Source organism: Megalops cyprinoides, chromosome 2 (assembly GCF_013368585.1).
Source record: "Megalops cyprinoides isolate fMegCyp1 chromosome 2, fMegCyp1.pri, whole genome shotgun sequence".
In the NCBI taxonomy this organism is placed as follows: Eukaryota; Metazoa; Chordata; class Actinopteri; order Elopiformes; family Megalopidae; genus Megalops; species Megalops cyprinoides.
The window spans coordinates 68,427,544-68,449,666 of NC_050584.1; the positions used below are offsets into that span (position 1 = coordinate 68,427,544).

Genomic DNA, 22,123 nt, shown 5'->3' on the forward strand with positions numbered 1-22,123 from the left:
GAGCTTTAATAGACTTGGGTTGACGTTAACCGTTTGGTGTGGTGGCCCACTTTTTGTTGTGACTTTGAGCCAGGTCATGACAAATTGGGGGCTTGTCCAGTTTGCTAGTTTTGTAAGCTTTTGTAGCTGTCTTGGGCAGTGCTTGAAATTTGTAATTGCTCTGAGGTATTGAGTTACCCGTGGCTTTGCTCTCTGCAGTCCTGAACAGGTCAGTGTTTGGCTCAGTGCATAGTATTAGCCTGAGCTACGCTACTCTTTCCCCTGTTAGGCTTAGAGGCTTGTCTCTTTGCGGCTTGCCAGTTTATTTTAGTTTGTTATTTTTGTACAGGCACGGCGTCTCCAGGCACCCCTTCTGCCCGCACCCGTCGTGCATGGGAGAGGAGACTCTCCGACACGCCTTCTGGGACTGCGGCTTCGCCAAGTGTACCTGGAATTTTGACAAGCTGATCCGAGGATGGGACGCCCGCCGTGGCAAGAAGGACATTGATTTCCTCCTGCTCCTCGTGATCAGCCTGACGAAGAAGATGCTGTGGGACTGCAGGGACCTTTTGGTCCATAAGAACTTTGTACCTAGTGCAGCCGGTGTCTGCAACAAGGTACTATGGGACTTAAAGTTCAGAGTCAGGAAGGACGTGGTGCAGTGGGGTTACCATTCAGCCCGAGAAAAATGGAAAGGACTATTCACCCTTTGTCAGTTATCTCCCCCCTCTCCCCCACCCCCAGCCCTCCCACACAGCACACGCCTACACAATAAAATCTTCATGGCTCAGTCACTGTCACCCACCCCTCCCCTGCTGTCTTGCTGTTTGGTTTGGAATTGCATTGTTTTGACGTTAGAACATGTAGTATTCTGTCGTAATGTTGTGTTGTGATATGTACTGCCGGAGCAGAGGCTCTTATGTTCTGTGAACATGTTGTTTTCGCCTGGCATCCAGGCTTGTAAATAGCTTTCGCTCTGCTCCCTAGTTACATTATAGTGGTTGCCTTATGAGGATCTCTCTTTAACAGGGGGATGTCTGCTATTGACTGTACAGTTTTAAATTGATTGTAAAGTGTTGTTTTTTATATTTGCTTTTTCAATAAACTAAATATAAAAAAAAATCTGTTCTTATCAGACAAGCTGATCCAGGGATGGGACGCCTGGCGGGGCAATGAGGATATGGCTAAAGGTAAGGTGCCGGGGGCAGACGGACTGCCCGTAGAGTTTTATAGGACTTTTTGGGACGTGTTGGGTCCTGTTATGGTTGATCTAGCGAATGAGGCTTTTGCTAGGGGGCTCTTGGGGGATAGCATGCGTACGGGCGTGCTCTTGTTGCTTTTCAAGAAAGGCGATGTGGACCAACTTAAGAACTGGTGTCCCCTTACGATGCTCTGTGTAGATTATAAGCTGCTCACTAAGGTTATTACCGAGCGCTTGAAGAGTGTGATTGCGGAGGTTGTGCATATAGATCAGACTTGTGGTTTGCCGGGTAGATCTATTATGTGGAACCTGCAGCTGCAATCTTTGCACCTTATGCTAGTGAGTCTTGACCAGGAGAAGGCCTGAGGACGGTCCTGAACAGGGATAAGAGTGTACACACCCTCACTGTGCTATACTACTCACAGGGGGTAAGACTGTACACACCCTCACTGTGCTATACCACTCACAGGGGGGTAAGACTGTACACACCCTCACTGTGCTATACCACTCACAGGGGGTAAGACTGTACACACCCTCACTGTGCTACACTACTCACAGGGGGTAAGACTGTACACACCCTCACTGGGCTTCTGTTGAATAAATGACCCCCTCCTCTGTGGGCTTCTGCTGAATAAACACCCCCCCCCCTCAGGTGGTCCACCGCGACCTGAAGCCCAGTAACATCCTGTATGTGGACGAGTCGGGGAACCCTGAGTCCATCCGAATCTGCGACTTCGGCTTCGCCAAGCAGCTCCGTGCAGAGAACGGCCTGCTCATGACCCCCTGCTACACCGCCAACTTTGTCGCCCCCGAGGTACCCCAACTCACCCCCCATTCTCTGGTGCTCTGTGTGTGTGTTGCGAGAGAGTTTGAGGGCGCAGTGTGTGTGTGTGTGTGTGTTGCGAGAGAGTTTGAGGGCGCAGTGTGTGTGTGTGTGTGTGTGTTGTGTGAGTGACAGTTTGGTATGTGTGAGTGTTTGGGCCAGTGGTGTCCGGCTGTGTGTGTTACAGTGTGAGTGGGAGATGCTGTGCTCTGAGCTGATGGGCAGGTGAGTGGCTCTGTGCAGGTGTGAGCATCTCTGGTGTTTCTCTGCAGGTGCTGAAGAAGCAGGGCTATGATGCAGCCTGTGACATCTGGAGCCTGGGAGTCCTGCTGTACACCATGTTAACAGGGTAGGGCTATAACAGGGGACACCATGCTAACAGGGTAGGAGTTATAACAGGGGGGACACCATGCTAACAGGGTAGGGCTATAACAGGGGGGACACCATGCTAACCGGGTAGGAGTTATAACAGTGGGGACACCATGCTAACAGGGTAGGGCTAAAACAGGGGGGACACCATGCTAACAGCGTTCAGAGTGTTCAGAGAGGAGTGGGTTTAGCTGGGGGGAAGAGCAGGGATGTTTTGGGGAGACCGAGTTGAAGGTGAAAGGGGAGAGGTGTGGGAGGGTGGCTGAGGGTGGCCTTCATGGTTCTGGATTTTGGTTCTGTTCTCTCCACAGCTTCACGCCTTTCGCCAATGGACCGGAAGACACCTTGGAGGAGATCCTGGCCCGGATCGGCAGCGGGAAGTTCAGCCTGACGGGGGGGTACTGGAACTCCGTCTCTGCCGAAGCCAAGGTAGGGGGGAGGGGTGCTCCTGTCTGCGCATGTGACCTCTGACCCCTCTGACCTCTGACCCCTGACCTCTCTGACTTCTGACCCCCAGGACCTGGTGTCGAAGATGCTGCACGTGGACCCCCACCAGAGGCTGACGGCTGCCCAGGTGCTCCGGCACCCCTGGATTGTGCATAAGGACCACCTTCCCAAATACCAGCTCAACCGACAGGACGCCCCGCACCTGGTGAAGGTACTCCTCCACCGAGCGGCCCCCAGGCTGACCCATTCTCACTAAAGCAGATGTTTTGTCTTCTATCATATTTTCGTCTTATGTATAGGTAAGAGAAAAGGTAACATTGCTGTAGCACATTAAGCATCAGTTCAGAGTAGTTTTGCATGTGTTGTACTTTGCCTCACTTGTAAGTCGCTTTGGATAAAAGCATCTGCCAAATGAATAAATGTAACTGTAGTTCCATTCCACACACAGTGAGGTCATATTCATTGTGGCCAGTTAATATAGCTGGTAGCAGTGCTGTGCAGGAACCTGGTGTCAGATGGGAGAAGGGACAGAGAGAGGAAGCGAGAGAGAGGGGAAGAGACGGGGGTGGCGACAATGTTGTTGCCGCCTTTACCCTGACACTTATTGCGCTGTTTGAAGTTGTTGAAGTTTGCTGTGTGAAGGTGTATCGTATTAGTTGCCCTATATGCTGTAGTTGTACAGATCTGATGTACTGTGTCCTCAAACAGACTTTGCTCTCAGCTGAGAACTGTCTCATTGTGGAACTGTACACATCCTGTCCCCGTAGTGTCGCTATACTTACTGTATGCACTTTTGCACTTTTTATATTCATACTTTTTCTAAAGTATGAATATAAAAACAATATAAAGGATTTCTGTAAGTCTGTATTTAACTCCCGTAGGCTCTGACGTGGCTGAGTTTGGGACCTGTGGATGGTGGTTATGAGAGACTGCAGAGTTGGTCTCAGCCACACAGACTGGCTCCGCCTACTCAGAGACCACGCCCACAGATACTGCAGCGACCCTCACCGAGACGACAAAGAGCTGATCCTGAACTGTCCAGCCATAGCCCTGCTGTTGATTTTTGCAAATCCTACGCCTGTGCATTGATGATGAAAGTGTGTTTTTTTGTATTTTTGCCTGGTTCCAGGGACTTCGGAATGTTAGGACAGGAAAGCTGGGCGTGAGCTCAGGAGGTTTTGGGGTTACTTCAGCCCCAGGGAATGGAAAAGCGTCTCTGTGGATGGGGTGTCCTCAGCCTTCAGCAGCAGGCCCTCGTGGCCGAGGCCAGCGTGGGCCTGACTGACCTCCCAGGGGTCATCTGAACCACTCAGTCTCATTTCCTGTTTCCTGTGGACCCACGATGTCACTTTTTGGTTCAGTTGCTCCTTGAACATTCCAAACCATGTTTTTTTTCTGCAGTACCTGTGGATGGACAAGCAAATTGGAGGGAAAAAGTGGTCAGTCATTTTGACTGCACAGTGACTTTTTAAACAGGTTTTTGGCAGTAACTTGGAAGACAGTTATATCTACGTCGAACACGGTTTCTGTGTAGATTCTACACAGGGTTGACCCCTGTCCTCTGACCCCATGCTCTCTGTGTCGGGCCTGCCGGGTCTCCTCCCCCGCTCAGCGGATCGGTGCTGCTGGGACCGGTGCAGTTTGGACCGGCCCCATGCAGCTCCATGGAAAGGCCTCTCTGCGGAACTCGAGTCTTACAGGCTGCAGCAAGATGCAGCCAGATCAGACCGGATCAGACTGGATTCTGAGTCCGGTTTCCCTCATTACCGGGGTGACAGCAGACCGATGAGCACACAGAACCAGCCCAGAAACACCGATCTGCGACCTCCTCCTCCTTTTCAAAAAGGGACGCGTGCAAATCGTTAGGGATGTGACTTTCCTTTCACAGCACTTTTCAATCCACCTCTAAAGAGCAATTCAAAGGGCAGGCATTTTTTATGAGGGGACTGATTCTTTCGGGATGTGTGGTTTTTGGAGGAGGGTTGGGTGGGCTCATTTTTGCTTAGGAGAGGAGCACCTATGAGCTCAGGCCAATGGAAGCTGATACGTTTGTGCTTTAATCTCTGGGTTTTCCCTTATCTGTCTTAATCTTCCCTGAATCTGTCTTCTCACATGAAAGAGCACTGGAAAACTCTCCCTGTGTCTGTATTTATGGTGTTAAGGCAAGCGCAACAGCTGTCTTTTTTGTAATTGTAGTGAATAAATAAAAATTTGTATGAACAAAAAAATTTGTAAATTTGCAAATCAGAGAATTTTGTATCTGTACGTGTGAGCACTCAAAAGCTTTGAGTTTTAATTGCTTCTCCCTCCCAAAGAGCACCTGTGTAAGTGATGAAGGCTATTACACACCATCAGTCACTCACTGATTTTAACCAATCAGGTTTTCACTGCGAGGAGCAGTGGTGTTTGATTTTTTCATGAGTCAGTGACTGGTGGCAAATGCTCCACCCACTATTGTGTTTCTAAAACCTCACTCTGACCAGTGTTCATTGTCAAAACCAGTAGCCGATATGAGGGGGAATGCTATAACCCTTGTTAGCAAAATCAACAAAATGACCCCTGTTAACCTGCCACCCCCCCCCCCCCCCTCCATCCCCTAGTTAGTAGCAGAGAGAGTGCTGCGTGTGTATCTGCCACACCCCCCCTGTTAAAAATGAACACATCAGCTACTGGTCAAAACCCACTGTGATCTTCAAAAATTAACTGTTATTTTTGAATATGGACATTATGCTGACAGCACTCAAGTCTTGAGAAAGAACAAAGAACGCTATGCAAACATGGATAACCAAACATACAGGAGCTGCTGCCATCGGGACAGAAGTCTTGCAGCATTGAAGACAGTCGCTTCTAGTTATGTGCAGTTTGCTCTGAGAGAGGCGTGTCCACTGGCTGTGCTGGAACCATGTCATCAGTGCAAGACCCAAGTGCTGCCTTTACTGGTGACTACAACACATCAGTCATCCAAGAGAAAGATGGATAGCCATAATGCAGGGTTAGTAACACTGCTAAACAGCCATTTCTCCTTTCACACACACCTTTATTGCAGACCTGTTTCTAAACCCCATGTTTCCCCAGGAGGCGAGTGCAACGTTCCTGCAGGATTTCCATCTCCCTTTTCGGCCCCCGGAAAGTGTCATGTCAGATATTAAACTGATGAGAACAGATTTTTAAATTATATTTATTTTATTGAAGTCAGGCGATATAAAAATGCAGCACACAGTGTATGTTTGTACAGCTAAAGCATGTTCCCTGAAAGGTGAGGGCGTTACACAGTGTACGTTTGGACAGCTGAAGCGCGTTCCCTGAAAGGTGAGAGCGTTACACAGTGTACGTTTGTACAGCTAAAGCGTGTTCCCTGAAAGGTGAGGGCGTTACACAGTGTACGTTTGTACAGCTAAAGCGTGTTCCCTGAAAGGTGAGGGCGTTACACAGCAGCGAGAGAGGGAAGAGCAGCAGTCAGTGTGAAAGCAGACCTCACCCCTCTGAACAGAGACACACACAGCACATGTGCAGTGCTGTGGTGAAGGACTCGCACACTGATGGTGAGCAGCGGAAAGGACAGTGGTGAAAAGGCCTTTTCATTCCTCTGTGAGTGAATGGTAACCCTGCTACACCACGTCCTTCTAATGGTGAATATTAGCTCATTGGTAACATTATTAAAGACAGCTGTAGAAACTCAGAACTGTCACTCTTTACTCATTCTTACCCCCAGGAGCAGGAGGGAGGAACCTCCCCACACTGTGCCAGGCGTCCCAACCGCCAATCAGATTCTCATATAAACCCTCTAACCTTATTCCTAACCCTAACCCTAATACTAACCTGCTCCATGCCGGGTGTCCCAACCGCCAATCAGATTCTCATATAAACCCTCTAACCTTATTCCGAACCCTAACCCTAATACTAACCTGCTCAATGCCAGGCGTCCCAACCGCCAGTCAGATTCTCATATAAATCAGATTGAAGCAGGGGTTCGGTCTGACCCCAAACCTCCTGACCAAACCCAGTAAAACCCCACAGTCCCAGTAAAACACCCACAATCCCAGTAAAACCCACACACCCAGTAAACCCCACACTCCCAGTAAAACCCAACACTCCCAGTAAAACTCACTCCCAGTAAAACACCACACTCCCAGTAAACCCCACCACTCTCTGCCTGAGTCTGCTACATCCACACACATTATCCAGCTCTCAAGAAGAGTGCAAAGAAAATCAGAAAACGCAGTTTCCTCCAGCGTGGGCAGTGCTTGGAAACAAACATGTTACACAGACAGCACCTTGGGATCAGCAAACCCAAGGGTGAAACTCTGTCTGAAGAAACTGAGACTCTGAAAAGAGGTGATAATCTGTGCAACTCTGTCACCACCTGACCTAAGGGTAACACCAGGCCACCAGGGAGAATGATTTGGAATGGCTGTTGGGGGTCTAATCCCTGTTAGCTGTCTCCTAGAGGAACTCTCCTCCACGGCTCACTGTAACTCTACACCCTGTCTGGAAGAACAAAGAGGGGAATGTAAATACTTTTATTGGACTCTGCCTCGCCTGTAAGTTGCTTTGGATGAAAACATCTCCCAAATGAATGCAAAGAAATGTAATGTAAATGTAAATAAATCTATAGACTTGACGACCTTCATTACACTGCAGTGCTGGAAGCAGGCATTTGGGAGGCTCTGTTAACTACATGGGTTGGGGAAGACAATTGTTCAGATGGGGGTAGGCCAGCTCGGTAGGCCCTTTATGGTTGCCTGGGGGCAGGGGGTGGGGAACCAGGTTGCATCTTCACTGTATATTCAGAGCTGCTTCAGAGCAAGTGCATCTGACACACTCTGTACCTCCCTCTGAATTTCCACTGAATGCAGATTTTCAGTTCAAATACACTTAAGGTCACTAGTGCCATATTGTGTTCTGCATAGTGTATTGTGTACATAGTGCGTAACTGAATAAAATACAATCAAAGATCTCTGTTGCGTTTAAAGACTGATCCCAGGTGACTTATCTTCTCTTGACCTTTGACCTTATGCATCAAACGAGAGTTTGCAGTATAAAGTTGCGATTGACAAAACAACAACAATGATGCAAATCGATTAAAAATAACTAGCTATAATATTCATAATAATAAAAAATAACTAGATATAGTATTCATAATATTACTATAATGATATGATAACGAGCTATATTGATATTATGTGGATTCCCATCGTGTGGCGTAGGTGCTGTGACCCTGAGGCGGCTGGTTGCGTAAAGCGCACAGAACCGCGGGCTGCAAATTGAAAATGCGCGGTTTCGCAGTTGGAAATTCAACCGATTAAGTGGCTACTTTCTCTTGAAAATGTTGAAAGTGCTTAGCTGCAATATAAATCAGAGGGGCTTGGTCATGATTGTCTTCCCAACTGAATGTTGTTTCTGTAAAAGTATTTGTTAAAAGTTTAGACGGTAATTCTGGAAAGAGCTCGCTGCGCGGGTAACTCATTAAGACTGAGCGCGATCACTCGGCCTTTTCCAATCAATCGCCATCTTGCAGCCATCATCTACTTGGCGCATGTAAGTATAAACTCTCTCTCTTTTTTGAGAAATAAAAGTGGATTGTGTGTAGTAGGGTATTCGGATGATGATGATGATGATATATCGAGGCTACATGGGTCATGCAGTTAGACCAACAGGTGTGTGTGCTGAGTCTGCAGAGTAGCGGGCAGCGCAGCTACAGGGAAGAGGGAGATGGGTTGGCTAAAAATAACATGCTTATCCATAGTAATACCGACTCTGCCGCTCAACAGTGAACCTGAGTTGACATTTCTTAAAATTCAGTTCACAAGTTAACTAAACTTTAACCAGGCTGACAGGCAGGGACGGATGAGCCGTATTGCAGCAGGGTGTGCGGCCTTTTACATTTAGACATTATTTTAGATATTTTGTGTTTTTCCAGACGCTCTTATCCAAAGTGCTAATGTTAGTAGAAACTGCTGCTTTAAACATATGAATTGAGGCCACTCGGCAAAGCAGATGGCGACATTACCGATACTTCAGTAGTAATATTGCGCGTTTGGTTTTCTTTATCATTAGCATTTCGTGCTCGTTGTGCTAATTAGCTCGGACGTGGCGCAGTCCACGCTAATAAACCTCGTTACTGAACCATCGGCTGGGTGAAAATGCAAAGATGATTTCAAACTACATAGTGGTAGAGAGAATTGGCACTGGTTTGGATTTAAAAGATTTAAAACGAACAGGGCCACTCAAGATCGCTGGATTTGGGATGAATCGTGTTCGCATGACGCCACCTTGTGGCTTTGGCTGCAGTCGCTGCGATGTGAGAGCGAGTCTGACTGTTACCCCCGTGTTCCTGTAAGAGCCCATTCACTCTGAGCGGTGAAATCATCGGAAAGTGCAGCTGCCTCAGTGTATGCAAGGCTAATATACCCCGCATGTTTCCCGCATTTTGCACTTTTATTGCAGTTACTCTTAAAATGTGAACTGCGATTGCAGTTTCTTGCTGTTCTTTTTCAATGCGGCAGTTGTGGTTCTGGCATGAGAAATTAGGGATTTGTGTTTGGCTAATGAATACAGTAAAGTTTTTTGATATACAGATAGACGGATGTCGTGATGGTAGGGTGACCATACGCCCTCTTTTTCCCGGACATGTCCTCGTTTTGGGACCTAAAACATGCCCTACTGATGGTGTGTTCAGGTTGATTTCAATTATAGCGTTTTGGCTAAACTGTTAAATCTATTACACACGCAGTTCCGGTGTCCAGGTGCCTGTAATTGCCCTGAGGGAGAGAGCTGACGTTATGTAGAAGAACTGTTGAATTAAACGCTCTTCTGATACAGTGCGCATATGCTAAATCTTAAAACGATAAGTGTAGCAGTAGCCACTTGCCGGATTGATTAAAATTTACAGCCATACCGCCCCATAGTGCAAACACTGCGTTAGCCTGCTCGCTAACTGCCAATGCACCAATAAGAGTAGTAGCTTCGTTTGTTTTATGAAAGTGTTTTTATACTGATGTGTATCCAGCACTTTTCAAAACTCACTTTTCAAACTTTTTTTTCTTTTTCAAAACTTTTCAAAAGTCTTGCGGTAAAGTATGTGCCTCGGCTCTTGCCGTAGTTTACTGGAACAATGCCACACCAAATTTCAGAATATGATTGGTGGTAAAATGTTTTTATGCATATTGCGGTGCATCCTGGGATATGTCCGAAGACATGAAATGATTTTAAAAAATAACGATTATGCATAAATATATTAGTCCGTAGCTATAGTGCGTGTTGTAACATTGTTCCTTTACGGGGATCGTTTGGGACGGGGACGCAGCCGTACCGTCACCGTCACCCTGCCTTGTGTTTCCGGCAGTGCCTCCCCCTACTCAAGCGTCGCTCCGGTATCGCTTCTCGGCCTTTTGGCTAAGATCAAGTGTAGTATCTGTTCTTATCAGTTTAATATCTGATACGTCCCCTATCTGGGGACCATATATTAAATTGATTTTTGGAACAGGGAGATGGAATAGGGGCTTGCTCCGTCCACTCCACGCATCGACCTGGTATTGCAGTACCTCCAGGAACGGTGCACTCCCCACCCGGGGAATAATGCGGTAATAAAGACAGACAATCTCTCCTCAAACAAAAGCATTCGCTAGTTCATCCTATTTGGGCACATTTATTGCCACACGTTAATGTACTTTACGCTGAGGGCGCACTTTCCCCCCGGTCACTGACTGCACAGTAACCTTGCTGTTTCGCTAAGAACACAGCATCCAGGCATCCGCTTCAGCGCTTTAGTGTGTGTGTCCCTGGGAAAGAAGCAGGAACATTCATTTAGGAGAATACAATTGCGGTCCTGAGTAATACACACCGCACTAAACTCCAACAAACACAAATGCAACAGAACTAAAGCTAGTTTTAGCCTAAACTAAAACTTGCATTTGTACATGTATTTCGCGCATTCCTCTGCTACACGGGAATCTTCTCTAACAATCCAAAGTGAATGTGTTTGTAAATTTACTGAGCCCTCTGTCAACGAAAATTTTCTGTGCCTGTGGGATAGACAACAAAGTTTGTAATTGAATTGAATCCGGCTGAGAGCCATCAGCTTTCGCTACAGCGCATGCGCGGGGAGCCTAGCAACAGGACGCGCTCATGACCGCGACCGCTTGCGCTCCTCTGTGCGCTCCGCGAAACTAGCCGGCCTTCCGCTGCAATCACCGCTCCGGCTGCTATTAACCCCGCAGCGGCGCAGCCTACTTTACCGACAATGCGCGGCAGTAACGCGTTGTCTCCACGAAGTAAAACGCCTCGTTTCGCTACAAATAACAGACGAGCACGACTGTACTTAACACGCAGTACGCATATGGCAAGGATGTAATATAGTAATAAGTAATATAAGCAGCTTTAACCAAGGCAAAGCACTTACGGTGGCAGAGATCAACACAACAATCTGTCCCAAGGAGTTTGGTGTCCCCAGTTCTTCAGCCCACAGGAACCGGTGAAGCTCTGAAGGGGGGGAGGTCACTCCAACTTTATAATGCCTAAAATCCTTGGCTCTTTTGGGGCTCCTATTGGTGGCCAGTGGAATCAAATAAGTCAGAGGGCAAATGGTGGCCTGGGGGCTGACCTTGGGGGTTGTCCTTGGGGGCGTGTCTGTGCTTGGGGTTACCTGTAGGGGTGCTGCTGATAAAGGGGGGCCTGCAGGATAGGTTTGGCCAGGTCTGAAAACAAAGAGGTGAGGGAGAGGTGGGGGTGGGGGAGGTTGCACAAACTGAAACAGACAAAGAAATGTGGCCCTTTTAACAGTGCTGATAACAAAACCTCTGTGATTTTGAAATCTGTTGAATAGAGAAAAACAGTTAAGTTCATGCCTATGAATAAATTTCTTTCCCATTTAAATTTTTTCAATAATCTATAATGTAAGAGTTTTGTCTCTATAATGTAAGGGTTTGTCACCCTCCTGTATCGTCCGTGTGACCGTAGCTTTATTTTTTCTATTTTAATATAGAGATATAATCTGTTTTTAGTTAACTCTGGTCTGAGAGTGTAGATAAATAAAAATACCTCCCCTCGTTTAACATCGGCTCCTGTTTTAGGAACAGTCTGGGATAACTGCACTTATCCTGCTTTCCCAGCAAAAGGGCAGCTGAAGACAGGCGTCTGGAGAGAGATGGAGGTGGGCGTGTGATCAGGGAAGGAAAACAGGGATGGTGTTGGGCAAGCTACTCTAGCCACAGAGAGCAGGACAGCAAAGTTAGCTAGCTAGCCATGCTACACATAAATCATAAACATCTGTCAAGATATCACCTTAGCAATTTATGCATGTGAACTAGTTATACAGTCTTTCTCAAAGTATTGCTGTTGAAATTGAGTGATGACCGCATGCATTTTTGTTACAGATGTGTCCTGGTGACCTTCCTCCAGTAACATTCAATGATATATGCAGTCTGGCTGTTTGCATTTGAAGCAAGTCAATGCATGGTGTCACAGCTCTACCTTCCAGTGATGTTATTGGTGCTTGTTAATCTGTGCTCTCTTTGTCTGCAGACCTGTAGTAGGCGAATGCTTATTGGAGTCGTCTGGGAGCAGGCCTCTCCTCTGGGTGTGGCCGCCTCTGCTCATTTGAGTCCCCAGTCCCTGCAGCCTCAGATCACTCTCTTTCTCCCCGGGGGGTGGGGGAGGGGGTTCTCTCTCCCCATTTTAGTGTCCTGGCCATGCACAGGGTTGGTTTGTTAGCTTCTCTTTGCATCCCACACACACTACACCGTCACCCATGCAACACTCTGCAGCCACTCTGACTTACTGATGGACCGTCCACATTGGTGCATGTAGTTTTAAGATTTAGAGCTTTAATAGACTTAGGTTGACGTTAACCGTTTGGTGTGGTGGCCCACTTTTTGTTGTGACTTTGAGCCAGGTCATGACAAATTGGGGGCTTGTCCAGTTTGCTAGTTTTGTAAGCTTTTGTAGCTGTCTTGGGCAGTGCTTGAAATTTGTAATTGCTCTGAGGTATTGAGTTACCCGTGGCTTTGCTCTTTGCAGACCTGAACAGGTCAGTGTTTGGCTCAGTGCATAGTATCAGGCTACACCAGTACCACACTGAAGACTAGTTCATAGAGTAGTTAGGTTATAGCTAGGCAGTTAGGGTGGGGGAAAGCTTCTTTTGCTCAATTGTATCTGCACTGGACACTGCACCGTTGGGGTGTGCTGGTGTCTGTAGCTCTAAATCATAAAATTTAGATCTGCTAGGCTTATTAAAATGCTTGATAAAGTAGAGGACTTTTTTAATCCTCCTGATGCAGCTTTGCTGGATAAATTTATGAAGGAGCGATTGTGTAGAATTGTAGAGCGTTACAAAATCGATATTTCAAGTTCTGACAGGCGTCCTAAGGACAGCGTTGTAAGGAAAAACAAGGCACAATTCCGATCTTCGCAGAAAAGACTTCTTTATTTACAGGAACGGCAGTTGTCAGAAATACGTGAAAACGCACTCTGGGTTCAGCGGAGTCGATCTGAATCCCGATCACTTAGTGAAAGCATTCTTTATGCTGATACAGAGCTTTGATCAGGATCGACAATAATTAGCATACAGGTGGTGAAATACAGGAGGTCTGGTAATTGCATTATCTTCCCTAGCAAGAACAGTTCTCAATCACCCATCACCGGTTTCTTTAGAAGCACCAATTGCTGCAATGGCCAGCCACGGCCAGAGTGACAATTGAAGTCTGTGAGCAGAACTGTGGTTACACTAAGGCCATCTAGACAGATGAATACACGTATTAGCATACCTTAAGTGAGAGGATCTGTGCTATCTTATGCTGCACTGAGTGAGTTAGTTTAGGGATCTGGACCAAAATCTTACAGCGTGAAGGCTGTGTTGATGGTGAAGTTGGGAGGGCTTGGTGTTCTTGCAGTGGCAGGGGCTTCAGAACCTTTTAATGCAGAGAGTAGTGATCAGGGATTGACTTTTGAACAAACTAGAGAGTTGATTTCATTGCAAATAGAGCAGGGGAAAATGAGGTTGGAGTTTGAGAGGGAGCAGGAAAAAGTTGAACGTTTGAAGATAGTTGCAGCGTAGCAGGCCGTCTTTAATCCAGGAGGGCAAACTTGCAGATGACAGCAGGTCCTCTTCAGATGACTCAGGTTAATCAGGGGCTGATTAAAAATATATATATATTTTTATTGAATCAAAATATAAATTATATTAATCACAAACAGGGATGTAAGACAGGTTTTTTTCTTTTCTATTGGAAGCAAAATATGAAAAATATTACAATTATTACAATCAACAACATAAAGGATTTCCCCCAATACAGAGAGATCCCCTTTAAAACATGCACTTTATACGATGTAACTGTGGAGCAGGGTAATCCGTGAATCATTCGTTCTTTTCATATTCAATTGAGAATTCAAAATCGGAAAATGAAAAAACGATTCGTTATTTCGTTATTCGTTTATGAATGTGATACAAAAAAAAGAAACGGTTTTTCATACTTTGGATTTTATGCTCAGATCAAAAATAGGAAATGAAAAAATGGGCCACGGGCCGAACTTGGTTTTGATATTTAATTTGTTTGATTTGTTACTGTTACTGATGACTTTGTGTGTTGCACTTGATAAGCTTGCAGCAGATCAGTGTGGAAAGAAGCCTGAAAAACCAGAATCACTTAGTAATTATCTTAGTAGCCATGTGTTTCTACCTACCACATAGAAGCAGCATTTTGCTGTTGCTGTGATATCAACATTAAATGCATACGAGTGGCATTTTTTCCCCCCAAAGCATTTCACATGGCATCGGAAAAGGTGGAGGTGTGCTCCTGCATCAGGTCTGACTAAAGGGAAAAAACATACGGGAAGAAACCTAATGCCACATACCGGGGATAGCGCTGTTGCGCTAAAAATAACTATGCAATATATCGCCCAGCCCTAGGTATAATCTGTTTTAAGTTAACTCTGGTCTGACAGTGTTGATAAATAAGTATAGGTGTTTTCTTTGACCTCCCTTGTTTAATATCATCCCCATATAAAAATAAAAAATATGTAAAATCTACGTGTTGCCAAAGCAAATAATACCACTAACAACAATAATAAAACATGGTTGATAACAGTGATGTAGTCTGCGTGATACGCAGGTCTACGCCATCTGTACCCACTAATAAAGCTCCAGGATTTCTGGATCGGGAGACAGCAAACTGCAAATGCAGCCGAATATTAAAAAAAAGTTTCATATCATATTCAGACAGCCCTCCCCCCATCCCCCCACCTCACTCGCCCTCAGCACCAACGAGCACGTTTCACAAGCTGGGGTGCATACACATGCGAATGCTGCAGCTGTGTGATTTTGGGATTTATAAAAATAAGAATTTATATATTGAAATAAAGTTAAATGAAATAAAATGAAATGAAACAAACAAGTAACACACTTGCAGTTTATAAAAACACATCATCAAAAGCCAGAAGCTGAAGTTTCTGATCCTGGCAGACTGGCACCTGAGATTGCAGAAAAGGAGCCTGATAACGTTACAACTGGTAGGGCCTAAGTGAAAAATCTCATACAGATTAACATTAGCTGATTAGCTAGTATATATTACTCTAACAGCAGGGGATGTGCGATATGTGCATTGAATTATATTTGCTGCCACGTCTAGTGTGTGCCTGAAGTTAGCTAGTGAGCGATGGTTTTCATAGCTAGACAGCTAGATTTCGTGGGTAAAAAACTAAATTGGCTAGCTAGCCAACAAGTAGCTAAGTTAGCACAGTAGCAGCATCTCCCTCCTCTTCCCCTGTGTTCACCCAACCTTCCTCTTTCGGGCTACTAAACATCACTATAAGAAAACGTAGCTAGACAAATAAATAATCAAATGATGGTGCTCAGAGATGAAAAGCTTTGGTATGCCTGGTTAACATCAGTCTTGCACATGATATTGATATGGGTGGATGAAGTAGAGAACTTTGTTTTAGTGATAGTATAACTACTCAGATATACGCTGTATGCTGGTAAATGCAAAAGTAGGCTACTTAATTTCAAGGTGTAGTTAAAGTAGCTACTAAATATGATTGTTACCCACTGTGTTTGATATAGCTATGATTTTTTTATTGTTTGGAGGCATTCAGTGCCTTTGAACTGTGAATGTTAGTGGTCAGGTGGACTTTACAGGTGTACTCCGTGATTCTAATCCAATTCACTTTTTGTCAAATTCAGCGAATTTCTCCTCACAGTCCTCTAGCTGTCCGTTCTGTAGGCCTATGTGCGCTTAAAAAACTCCTGTGTTCCTACACAGTTCTGCCCTCACTCTGCCAAGGATGCAAGGAGGCAAAGCAAAAGTGAAGATGCCAGAGTACAAACACATCTGGAAAGCTTTGTACTCTGGATACCTCCCCTTACCCCAGGCCCACAGACACTATGCTAATTTGTAACATGTAATGTGGCTTGAAATAAATAGGTTTTATCCTCTGAAAATACATACTCAGTCCTTTGGAATGGCCTCAGTTGTGTGTGAATATGTGTACAGTATGCGTTGGTGGTTATGGGGTTGTTGGGTGTTGCGCTGGGGTGTGCGTGTGCGTGGAGGGAGGGGGTGGGGGGGAATCATCACAGTATACCCACTACTGCAAACTAGACTACACCACTGCTTAACTCCCAGTTATTCCCCCACACTCGTACATTGACTGCGATACATACCTTCACTCTTACATGTATCCTGATTTCCTGCAGTAGGTTTGGTCAGATCCTCCTCAGCATGTTTAATTTGTTGCACAATCAAAAAAGTGAGAAACATTCAGGTAATGCTGTTTTGCAGGATGAAGACCACAAGTGATGCTGACATGAATTAGTCTCGTCACATATTGTTCCCAGGTGAACTTGCACACAGGTTCTCTCCCCTCAATATTACATCAGTTAAGGGGCAACTATCGATACGAGATTCTATGTTCAATTACACTTGGTCTCCAATCACTAGCTACAAGAGCAAAATGGCTTCCAGGAGTCAGAGCGCTTGAAAACGAGACTAATTTAAAGATGGGCCAAAGAGTGCAAGCTGAAACATACATTTTCAGGTGTGTTCTTACGCGGGCTCACACATTACCCTCATCCCTGGTGATGGGGAAGATGCCCCGTATTTCCTCGTCTCCTGCTGCTCTGTTTCTCTTCCATCTTTGATGTGATGAGACGATCTGTTTGCCTCCGTAGCATTGCTGATTATGAGAGGCATGTTCTTGTGTTTCTTTATGGCAAAACAATTCATGTAACTTATTTAGAACACTAACAGAAGGATTGCACACCAATTTACAGCACCATACAGTAGGATAATAGGATGTTTTGCATGCTTGGGGATGTAAGTAAGGGAGCCAAAAGAGAAGAGGGGGCCAGTGAGGCCTGAGGGAGACTTTGGGTGGAACTGACAGTCTTGTATATGTGGCTGTACAGCCCTGTAAAAGAGCAGCAGTCCCCTGAGGCGCGTGGTTGATGGATGTGGAATGCACTCACCTGTTATATCTCTCATAGTCGCCACACCTGCACTTGTTCCACTCTCCTCCCAACAATTGTTCTACGTAGCTGTGCTGAGTATGGTAAATACTTTCACTTTTATATTTAACATGACTGCATTCCAGCTTGGTTATATTTATCTGAAGAGTTAAACAACCAGAAATGCCTGGGACAGTTATTATGAATTACCCTGATCATTAAAAGGGAGGCATTTTAAATATATTTCAGACATATTTTCAGATGTGACTATGAATACTATTCTCATTCACTTGGGGCATTCAGACATCCTTCTGGAATGCGGTATTTGTGTGTGAGGACATGATCCTCTGTGGGCCTCTGCCCACTCAAAGCTGAGGTGTGTGAGGACATGATCCTCTGTGGGCCTCTGCCCGCTCAAAGCTGAGGTGTGTGAGGACATGATCCTCTGTGGGCCTCTGCCCGCTCAAAGCTGAGGTGTGTGAGGACATGATCCTCTGTGGGCCTCTGCCCGCTCAAAGCTGAGGTGTGTGAGGACATGATCCTCTGTGGGCCTCTGCCCGCTCAAAGCTGAGGTGTGTGAGGACATGATCCTCTGTGGGCCTCTGCCCGCTCAAAGCTGAGGTGTGTGAGGACATGATCCTCTGTGGGCCTCTGCCCGCTCAAAGCTGAGGTGTTGGAGCCTGCAGAACACTTCTGTCCCCCAGGTGCTGGTTATGAGTCTGCTGAGCAGGTTATCATGTGCTTTCCCATACCTTTTATACCAAACCTTTTTGTAGAATTTAAGGAATATTAAGTGGAAACAGCAAAACAATTTGTTTACTATGCTAGTGATCATAGTTTTGCCAGAGTACAGCCACTGCCCGAGGGAAATTGGCAAAATAAATGCACATATAAAGTTCCTGAAATTTGAATTGCTTATGCATTCCTGATCCTGAGTGTCTGTGGGAGTGTTCAGGTGTGTGAGACACGTATAAAACTGTAGCACACGGCTTCAGTTCCACACACCTGGCACAGACATTTACATTTACATTTATTCATTTAGCAGACGCTTTTATCCAAAGCGACTTACAAAAGTGCAGACAGCAGCACTGCAGACTCAGCTCTACAAAGAGCCACACGTCAATCTCAGCTGATCTCCCTCGGACAGAGCAGACATGATCAAGAATTTTCCACGCCCAGGTAAGCTCAGGTTTTTCTTATGCTCATTTCAGTGCCCGTTCATAAACACCCACACACACACAGACACACACACACACACACACATGCACACAAGCACACACACACGCACAACACACATGATAAAGTATTTAGACTTAAAACATTAAAACATTCTTAGAAATACAAATGGGCATAAATATATTGAATGAGGGAGGGGGTACTTTGACAAATGACCTTAGTAGTTTTATTAAATGTTTTTGAATGTATGATGATTACTAAGTTTGGTATCAAAACGCTTTGTACGATGTTATATTGGTAAGTGGCTATATGTAACATGTAAGACAGTATCGCTTTAGGTTCATTCATCCTTAAACTTTAGTGACCACCCTTCTCTTTGTATTGTGAGTGTAAGGGGGAGGGGTGGAAATGTTTTCAGGATGAAGCCCTAGCAATCCCTCGTAAAGTGGGTAGAGTAAGGATGCAGCCGGCTTTGGAACAGGTTCAACTCTTTCACTCTAGGAAGAACTGGCAGACATTTCTCCTGGAAGCCCAGCATGTCTCGTACTGCTCCTAACATGAAGACACACATGCGCAGATCTGACACATGACGTGTGATGGTCAATCTAATCCAAGTACTTACACCATAAGTAAAATAATTCTTATATGAGTAATGAACAACACTTCCGTACCGTACGTCCTTCATTCAGAGGTCATATGATCATCTCTCTCTGTAAGATCATCAATCTTTTTTTTTTTCAAGGGAAAGACTTAATAAAAAACAAGGTTAACAATCTCATCATCTTAATGAAACCTAAAATCAATCAATGATGTATTGAATGGATTGAATGACCAAATCTTAAGTAGTGTTTAATTCTGACAAGTTTCAATTTTGAGAAAAAAAGCTAGTTTTTTTCCAAAGCTAGCTTCTGCAAGTTGATACGATTGAATTTGGAGTAGCGTCCTTTTCCAGGCTTGCACCAGGCCTGACTACTAATAACAGCCCTCTAGCTAATTACCCACTTGTCAGCTATTTTTCTGTTGCTAGGTATAATCTTAGTTTCATTTGGCCATGGCAGTGAATCATGCCAGTAGGTCAGTGGCAGGTTCCATGTAAAGAAACTTTGACAGGGTTGTTCTTTTTAAAAGATCCTTTGCATCAAAAATAGCCAGTGCCTCTGTGACCACCTGAGATGGGAGCTACTTAATGTCACCTCCACTTTGTATATGGTTTTTAATCTATTATTCTCTGCGACTCGGGCCTGTCACAATTCAGTGCTCAGAGGAAATGAGACAGGCCAGACTGACCTCTTGCAGTTCATCTGTCTGCTCAGAATTTCTCATGAAACATTACGAAATGTTATGTAGTGTGAGGGTATACTGTATGTGAATGCCTTTGGATATTTACATTTATTCATTTGGCAGACGCTTTTATCCAAAGCGACTCACATAGGTTACAGTTTTTTACAATGTTATCCATTTATACAGCTGAAGCAATTGTGGGTTAAGTACCTTGCCCAAGGGTACAGCAGCAGTGTCCCAACGGGGATCAAACCAGCAACCTTTCGGTTACGAGTCCTGCTCCTTAACCACTATGCTACACTGCCGCCCATATGTCAACACTATGTGGGAAATACGATGCACATAAAGTTTACTTCTGCATGTCTGCTAAAACATAGAAGCAAACACGGGAACATTTCTAAGAAAAAGTACGTTTTTGATGTGATGCTAATGTAAATGGATCAAAGACCTTTGAGAGAAGAGACCTGCTTTTGCCTCTGCAGGAGATGTGAACTTTAAAGGAAGGACAATAGTCATGGTTTGTCTGTTTTTGCTCAAGACATGCATGGAATTGACCAATCAGCACAAAAGTAACAGGAGTTTACTTGTTCTTTGCCAGGACGAAAAATCCAGACAAAAACCAGTGAGCTTCGGATTCTGCTGGTTGGAAAGACTGGAGTTGGGAAGAGTGCAACAGGAAACACCATCCTGGGGAAAGATGTGTTTCAGTCTGAGGTCTCCTCCTCCTCAGTGACAGCTAAATGTAAGAAAAAGACAGAGCATGTAAACGGCAGGCACGTTTCGGTAATCGACACCCCAGGAATGTTTGACACAAAACTTAGTAATGAGGACATTATGAAGGACATCTTAAAATCCATCTGCCTTATGGCCCCTGGACCACATGCAATCTTAATCGTGCTTCAGCTGGGACGATTCACACAAGAGGAGAAAGACACTTTGGAGGTGATCAAGCTCACCATAGGTGAGAACGCTCTGAAGCACTCAATAGTGGTTTTCACACATGGAGAGCAGCTAAAAAACAAAACTTTAAGTGACTTTGTAGGCAAATCTGGCAAAGACCTCAAAGATATTGTGGATAAATGTGGGAAAAGATACATAGCCTTCAACAATGAGGTCAAAGGATTCAACAATCAAGCCCGGACACTTCTGACGCAAATAGATGAGCTGGTTGCCAAGAATCAAGGCTTCTACACCAACAACATGTTCCCAAAGGCAGAGGAGGCCATCCAGAAAGAGAAGGAGAGGATCAGGAAAAGGAAAGAGGAAGAGTTTATAAAGAGGATGGCAGAACTGAATGCTGAATACAGAGGGGCAGAACTGTTGGAGAAGATAAAAGAGCTCATAGCAGCAACGGAGGAAGAATTGCAGGCAGAGGCAGAAAAAAACAACACTTTCATAAAGGAGTGGCTGGTTGCACTGGGAGCAGGAGGCTTAGCAGGAGGATTAGCGGGAGGAGCAGGAGTAGGAGCAGCAGTAGGAGTACTCGGTGGACCCGTGGGGATTGCGGTCGGAGCAGCAATAGGAGCAGGAGTGGGAGCAGCTGCAGGAGGAGGGGCAGGTGTCGGGATTAAAGCTGCGATCACGAAGTGCCGTATTCAGTGAAGTGTGCAAGGATCATAGTACACAGGCATTCGTAAACATGTACATTTACATATGCCCTTCATCTCTATTTTAATGTTTTAATACTATCTCAACACAGCTTTCAGATTGGATTGACACACAGAATTTCCCCTTTTTTAATTTTGCCTGAGTAGTGAGTAGAATGAAGATCCTTATAATGGATGATTTCAAGGAAATGTTAAGTAACTGTTGCATGTTCTGTATGTAAATAATATCACAAAGACTAAATAAAGTGTTGAATTATAAATGCTATGCTTGAGCTCTTTATATATGTCCTGATGCCTCCTTACAGATCTCAGTGGTGTTTCTCTGTGTAATATTACTGACTTGCTCAGCAGATAACCTTCATCCTATCATTCAAATTTTAACCCACTGCCTCCTGATGAGACACACAGCATCTGTATTGAACTTCATTTCCCAGAAGTAAGAAACAGTGAAAAAACAGGACCATGAGCTATCAGCTAGGTACCCTTTCAGTTTTAAATGGGCCAGTACACTTTAAAAATCCACTGATAAACACATAACAAGCATTTACTTGCAGTTATGCAGCACCGACTATGAGCAGACGTCCATAATTTAAGAAATTAAGCTTTTTTCTGTCTAAAGTGCCCTTGTCATAGGTTTCTTTTGATGCTGAAGAGTTTCTTCATAATCCATGTTTTTATTTCCCTAAAATATCCTTTCATATAATATATATAAAACTTTTAGAAACATCAAGGACATAAAGTATGTGCTGCGGAATCCTGTTTTTCAGGAATTAACTTGCATGTTCCCCTGATAATAGGTT

The 22,123-nt window shown here is 44.9% G+C and overlaps 2 protein-coding genes and 1 non-coding gene across 3 annotated transcripts; all 3 read left to right on the forward strand.

Moving 5' to 3' along the window:
* Positions 1-371: 371 nt before the first annotated feature.
* On the forward strand, positions 372-4,608 carry LOC118772349 (ribosomal protein S6 kinase alpha-3-like). The gene is made up of 7 exons (XM_036520610.1): positions 372-596; positions 1,650-1,697; positions 1,833-1,994; positions 2,276-2,352; positions 2,684-2,801; positions 2,890-3,030; positions 4,432-4,608. Exons 1-7 carry the CDS (start codon positions 372-374, stop codon positions 4,606-4,608), a joined length of 948 nt encoding a protein of 315 aa, XP_036376503.1.
* Positions 4,609-10,194: 5,586 nt separating this feature from the next.
* Positions 10,195-10,385, forward strand: LOC118773852. The gene has a single exon (XR_005004764.1). It is a non-coding gene; the product is annotated as a U2 spliceosomal RNA (small nuclear RNA).
* Positions 10,386-18,413: 8,028 nt separating this feature from the next.
* On the forward strand, positions 18,414-21,318 carry LOC118772350 (GTPase IMAP family member 7-like). Its single transcript, XM_036520611.1, has 2 exons — positions 18,414-18,438; positions 20,315-21,318. Exons 1-2 carry the CDS (start codon positions 18,414-18,416, stop codon positions 21,316-21,318), a joined length of 1,029 nt encoding a protein of 342 aa, XP_036376504.1.
* Positions 21,319-22,123: the final 805 nt, after the last annotated feature.

Bases quoted from the DNA above. Each gene is read 5' to 3' on its own strand.
- LOC118772349 (XM_036520610.1), top strand. From the start codon at position 372: ATGGGAGAGGAGACTCTCCGACACGCCTTCTGGGACTGCGGCTTCGCC. The intron at 597-1,649 runs GTACTATGGGAC...TACCACTCACAG, and splicing joins CAGCCGGTGTCTGCAACAAG to GGGGGTAAGACTGTACACAC. The intron at 1,698-1,832 runs GTAAGACTGTAC...CCCCCCCCTCAG, and splicing joins TGCTATACCACTCACAGGGG to GTGGTCCACCGCGACCTGAA.
- LOC118772350 (XM_036520611.1), top strand. From the start codon at position 18,414: ATGATCAAGAATTTTCCACGCCCAG. The intron at 18,439-20,314 runs GTAAGCTCAGGT...GTTCTTTGCCAG, and splicing joins CAAGAATTTTCCACGCCCAG to GACGAAAAATCCAGACAAAA.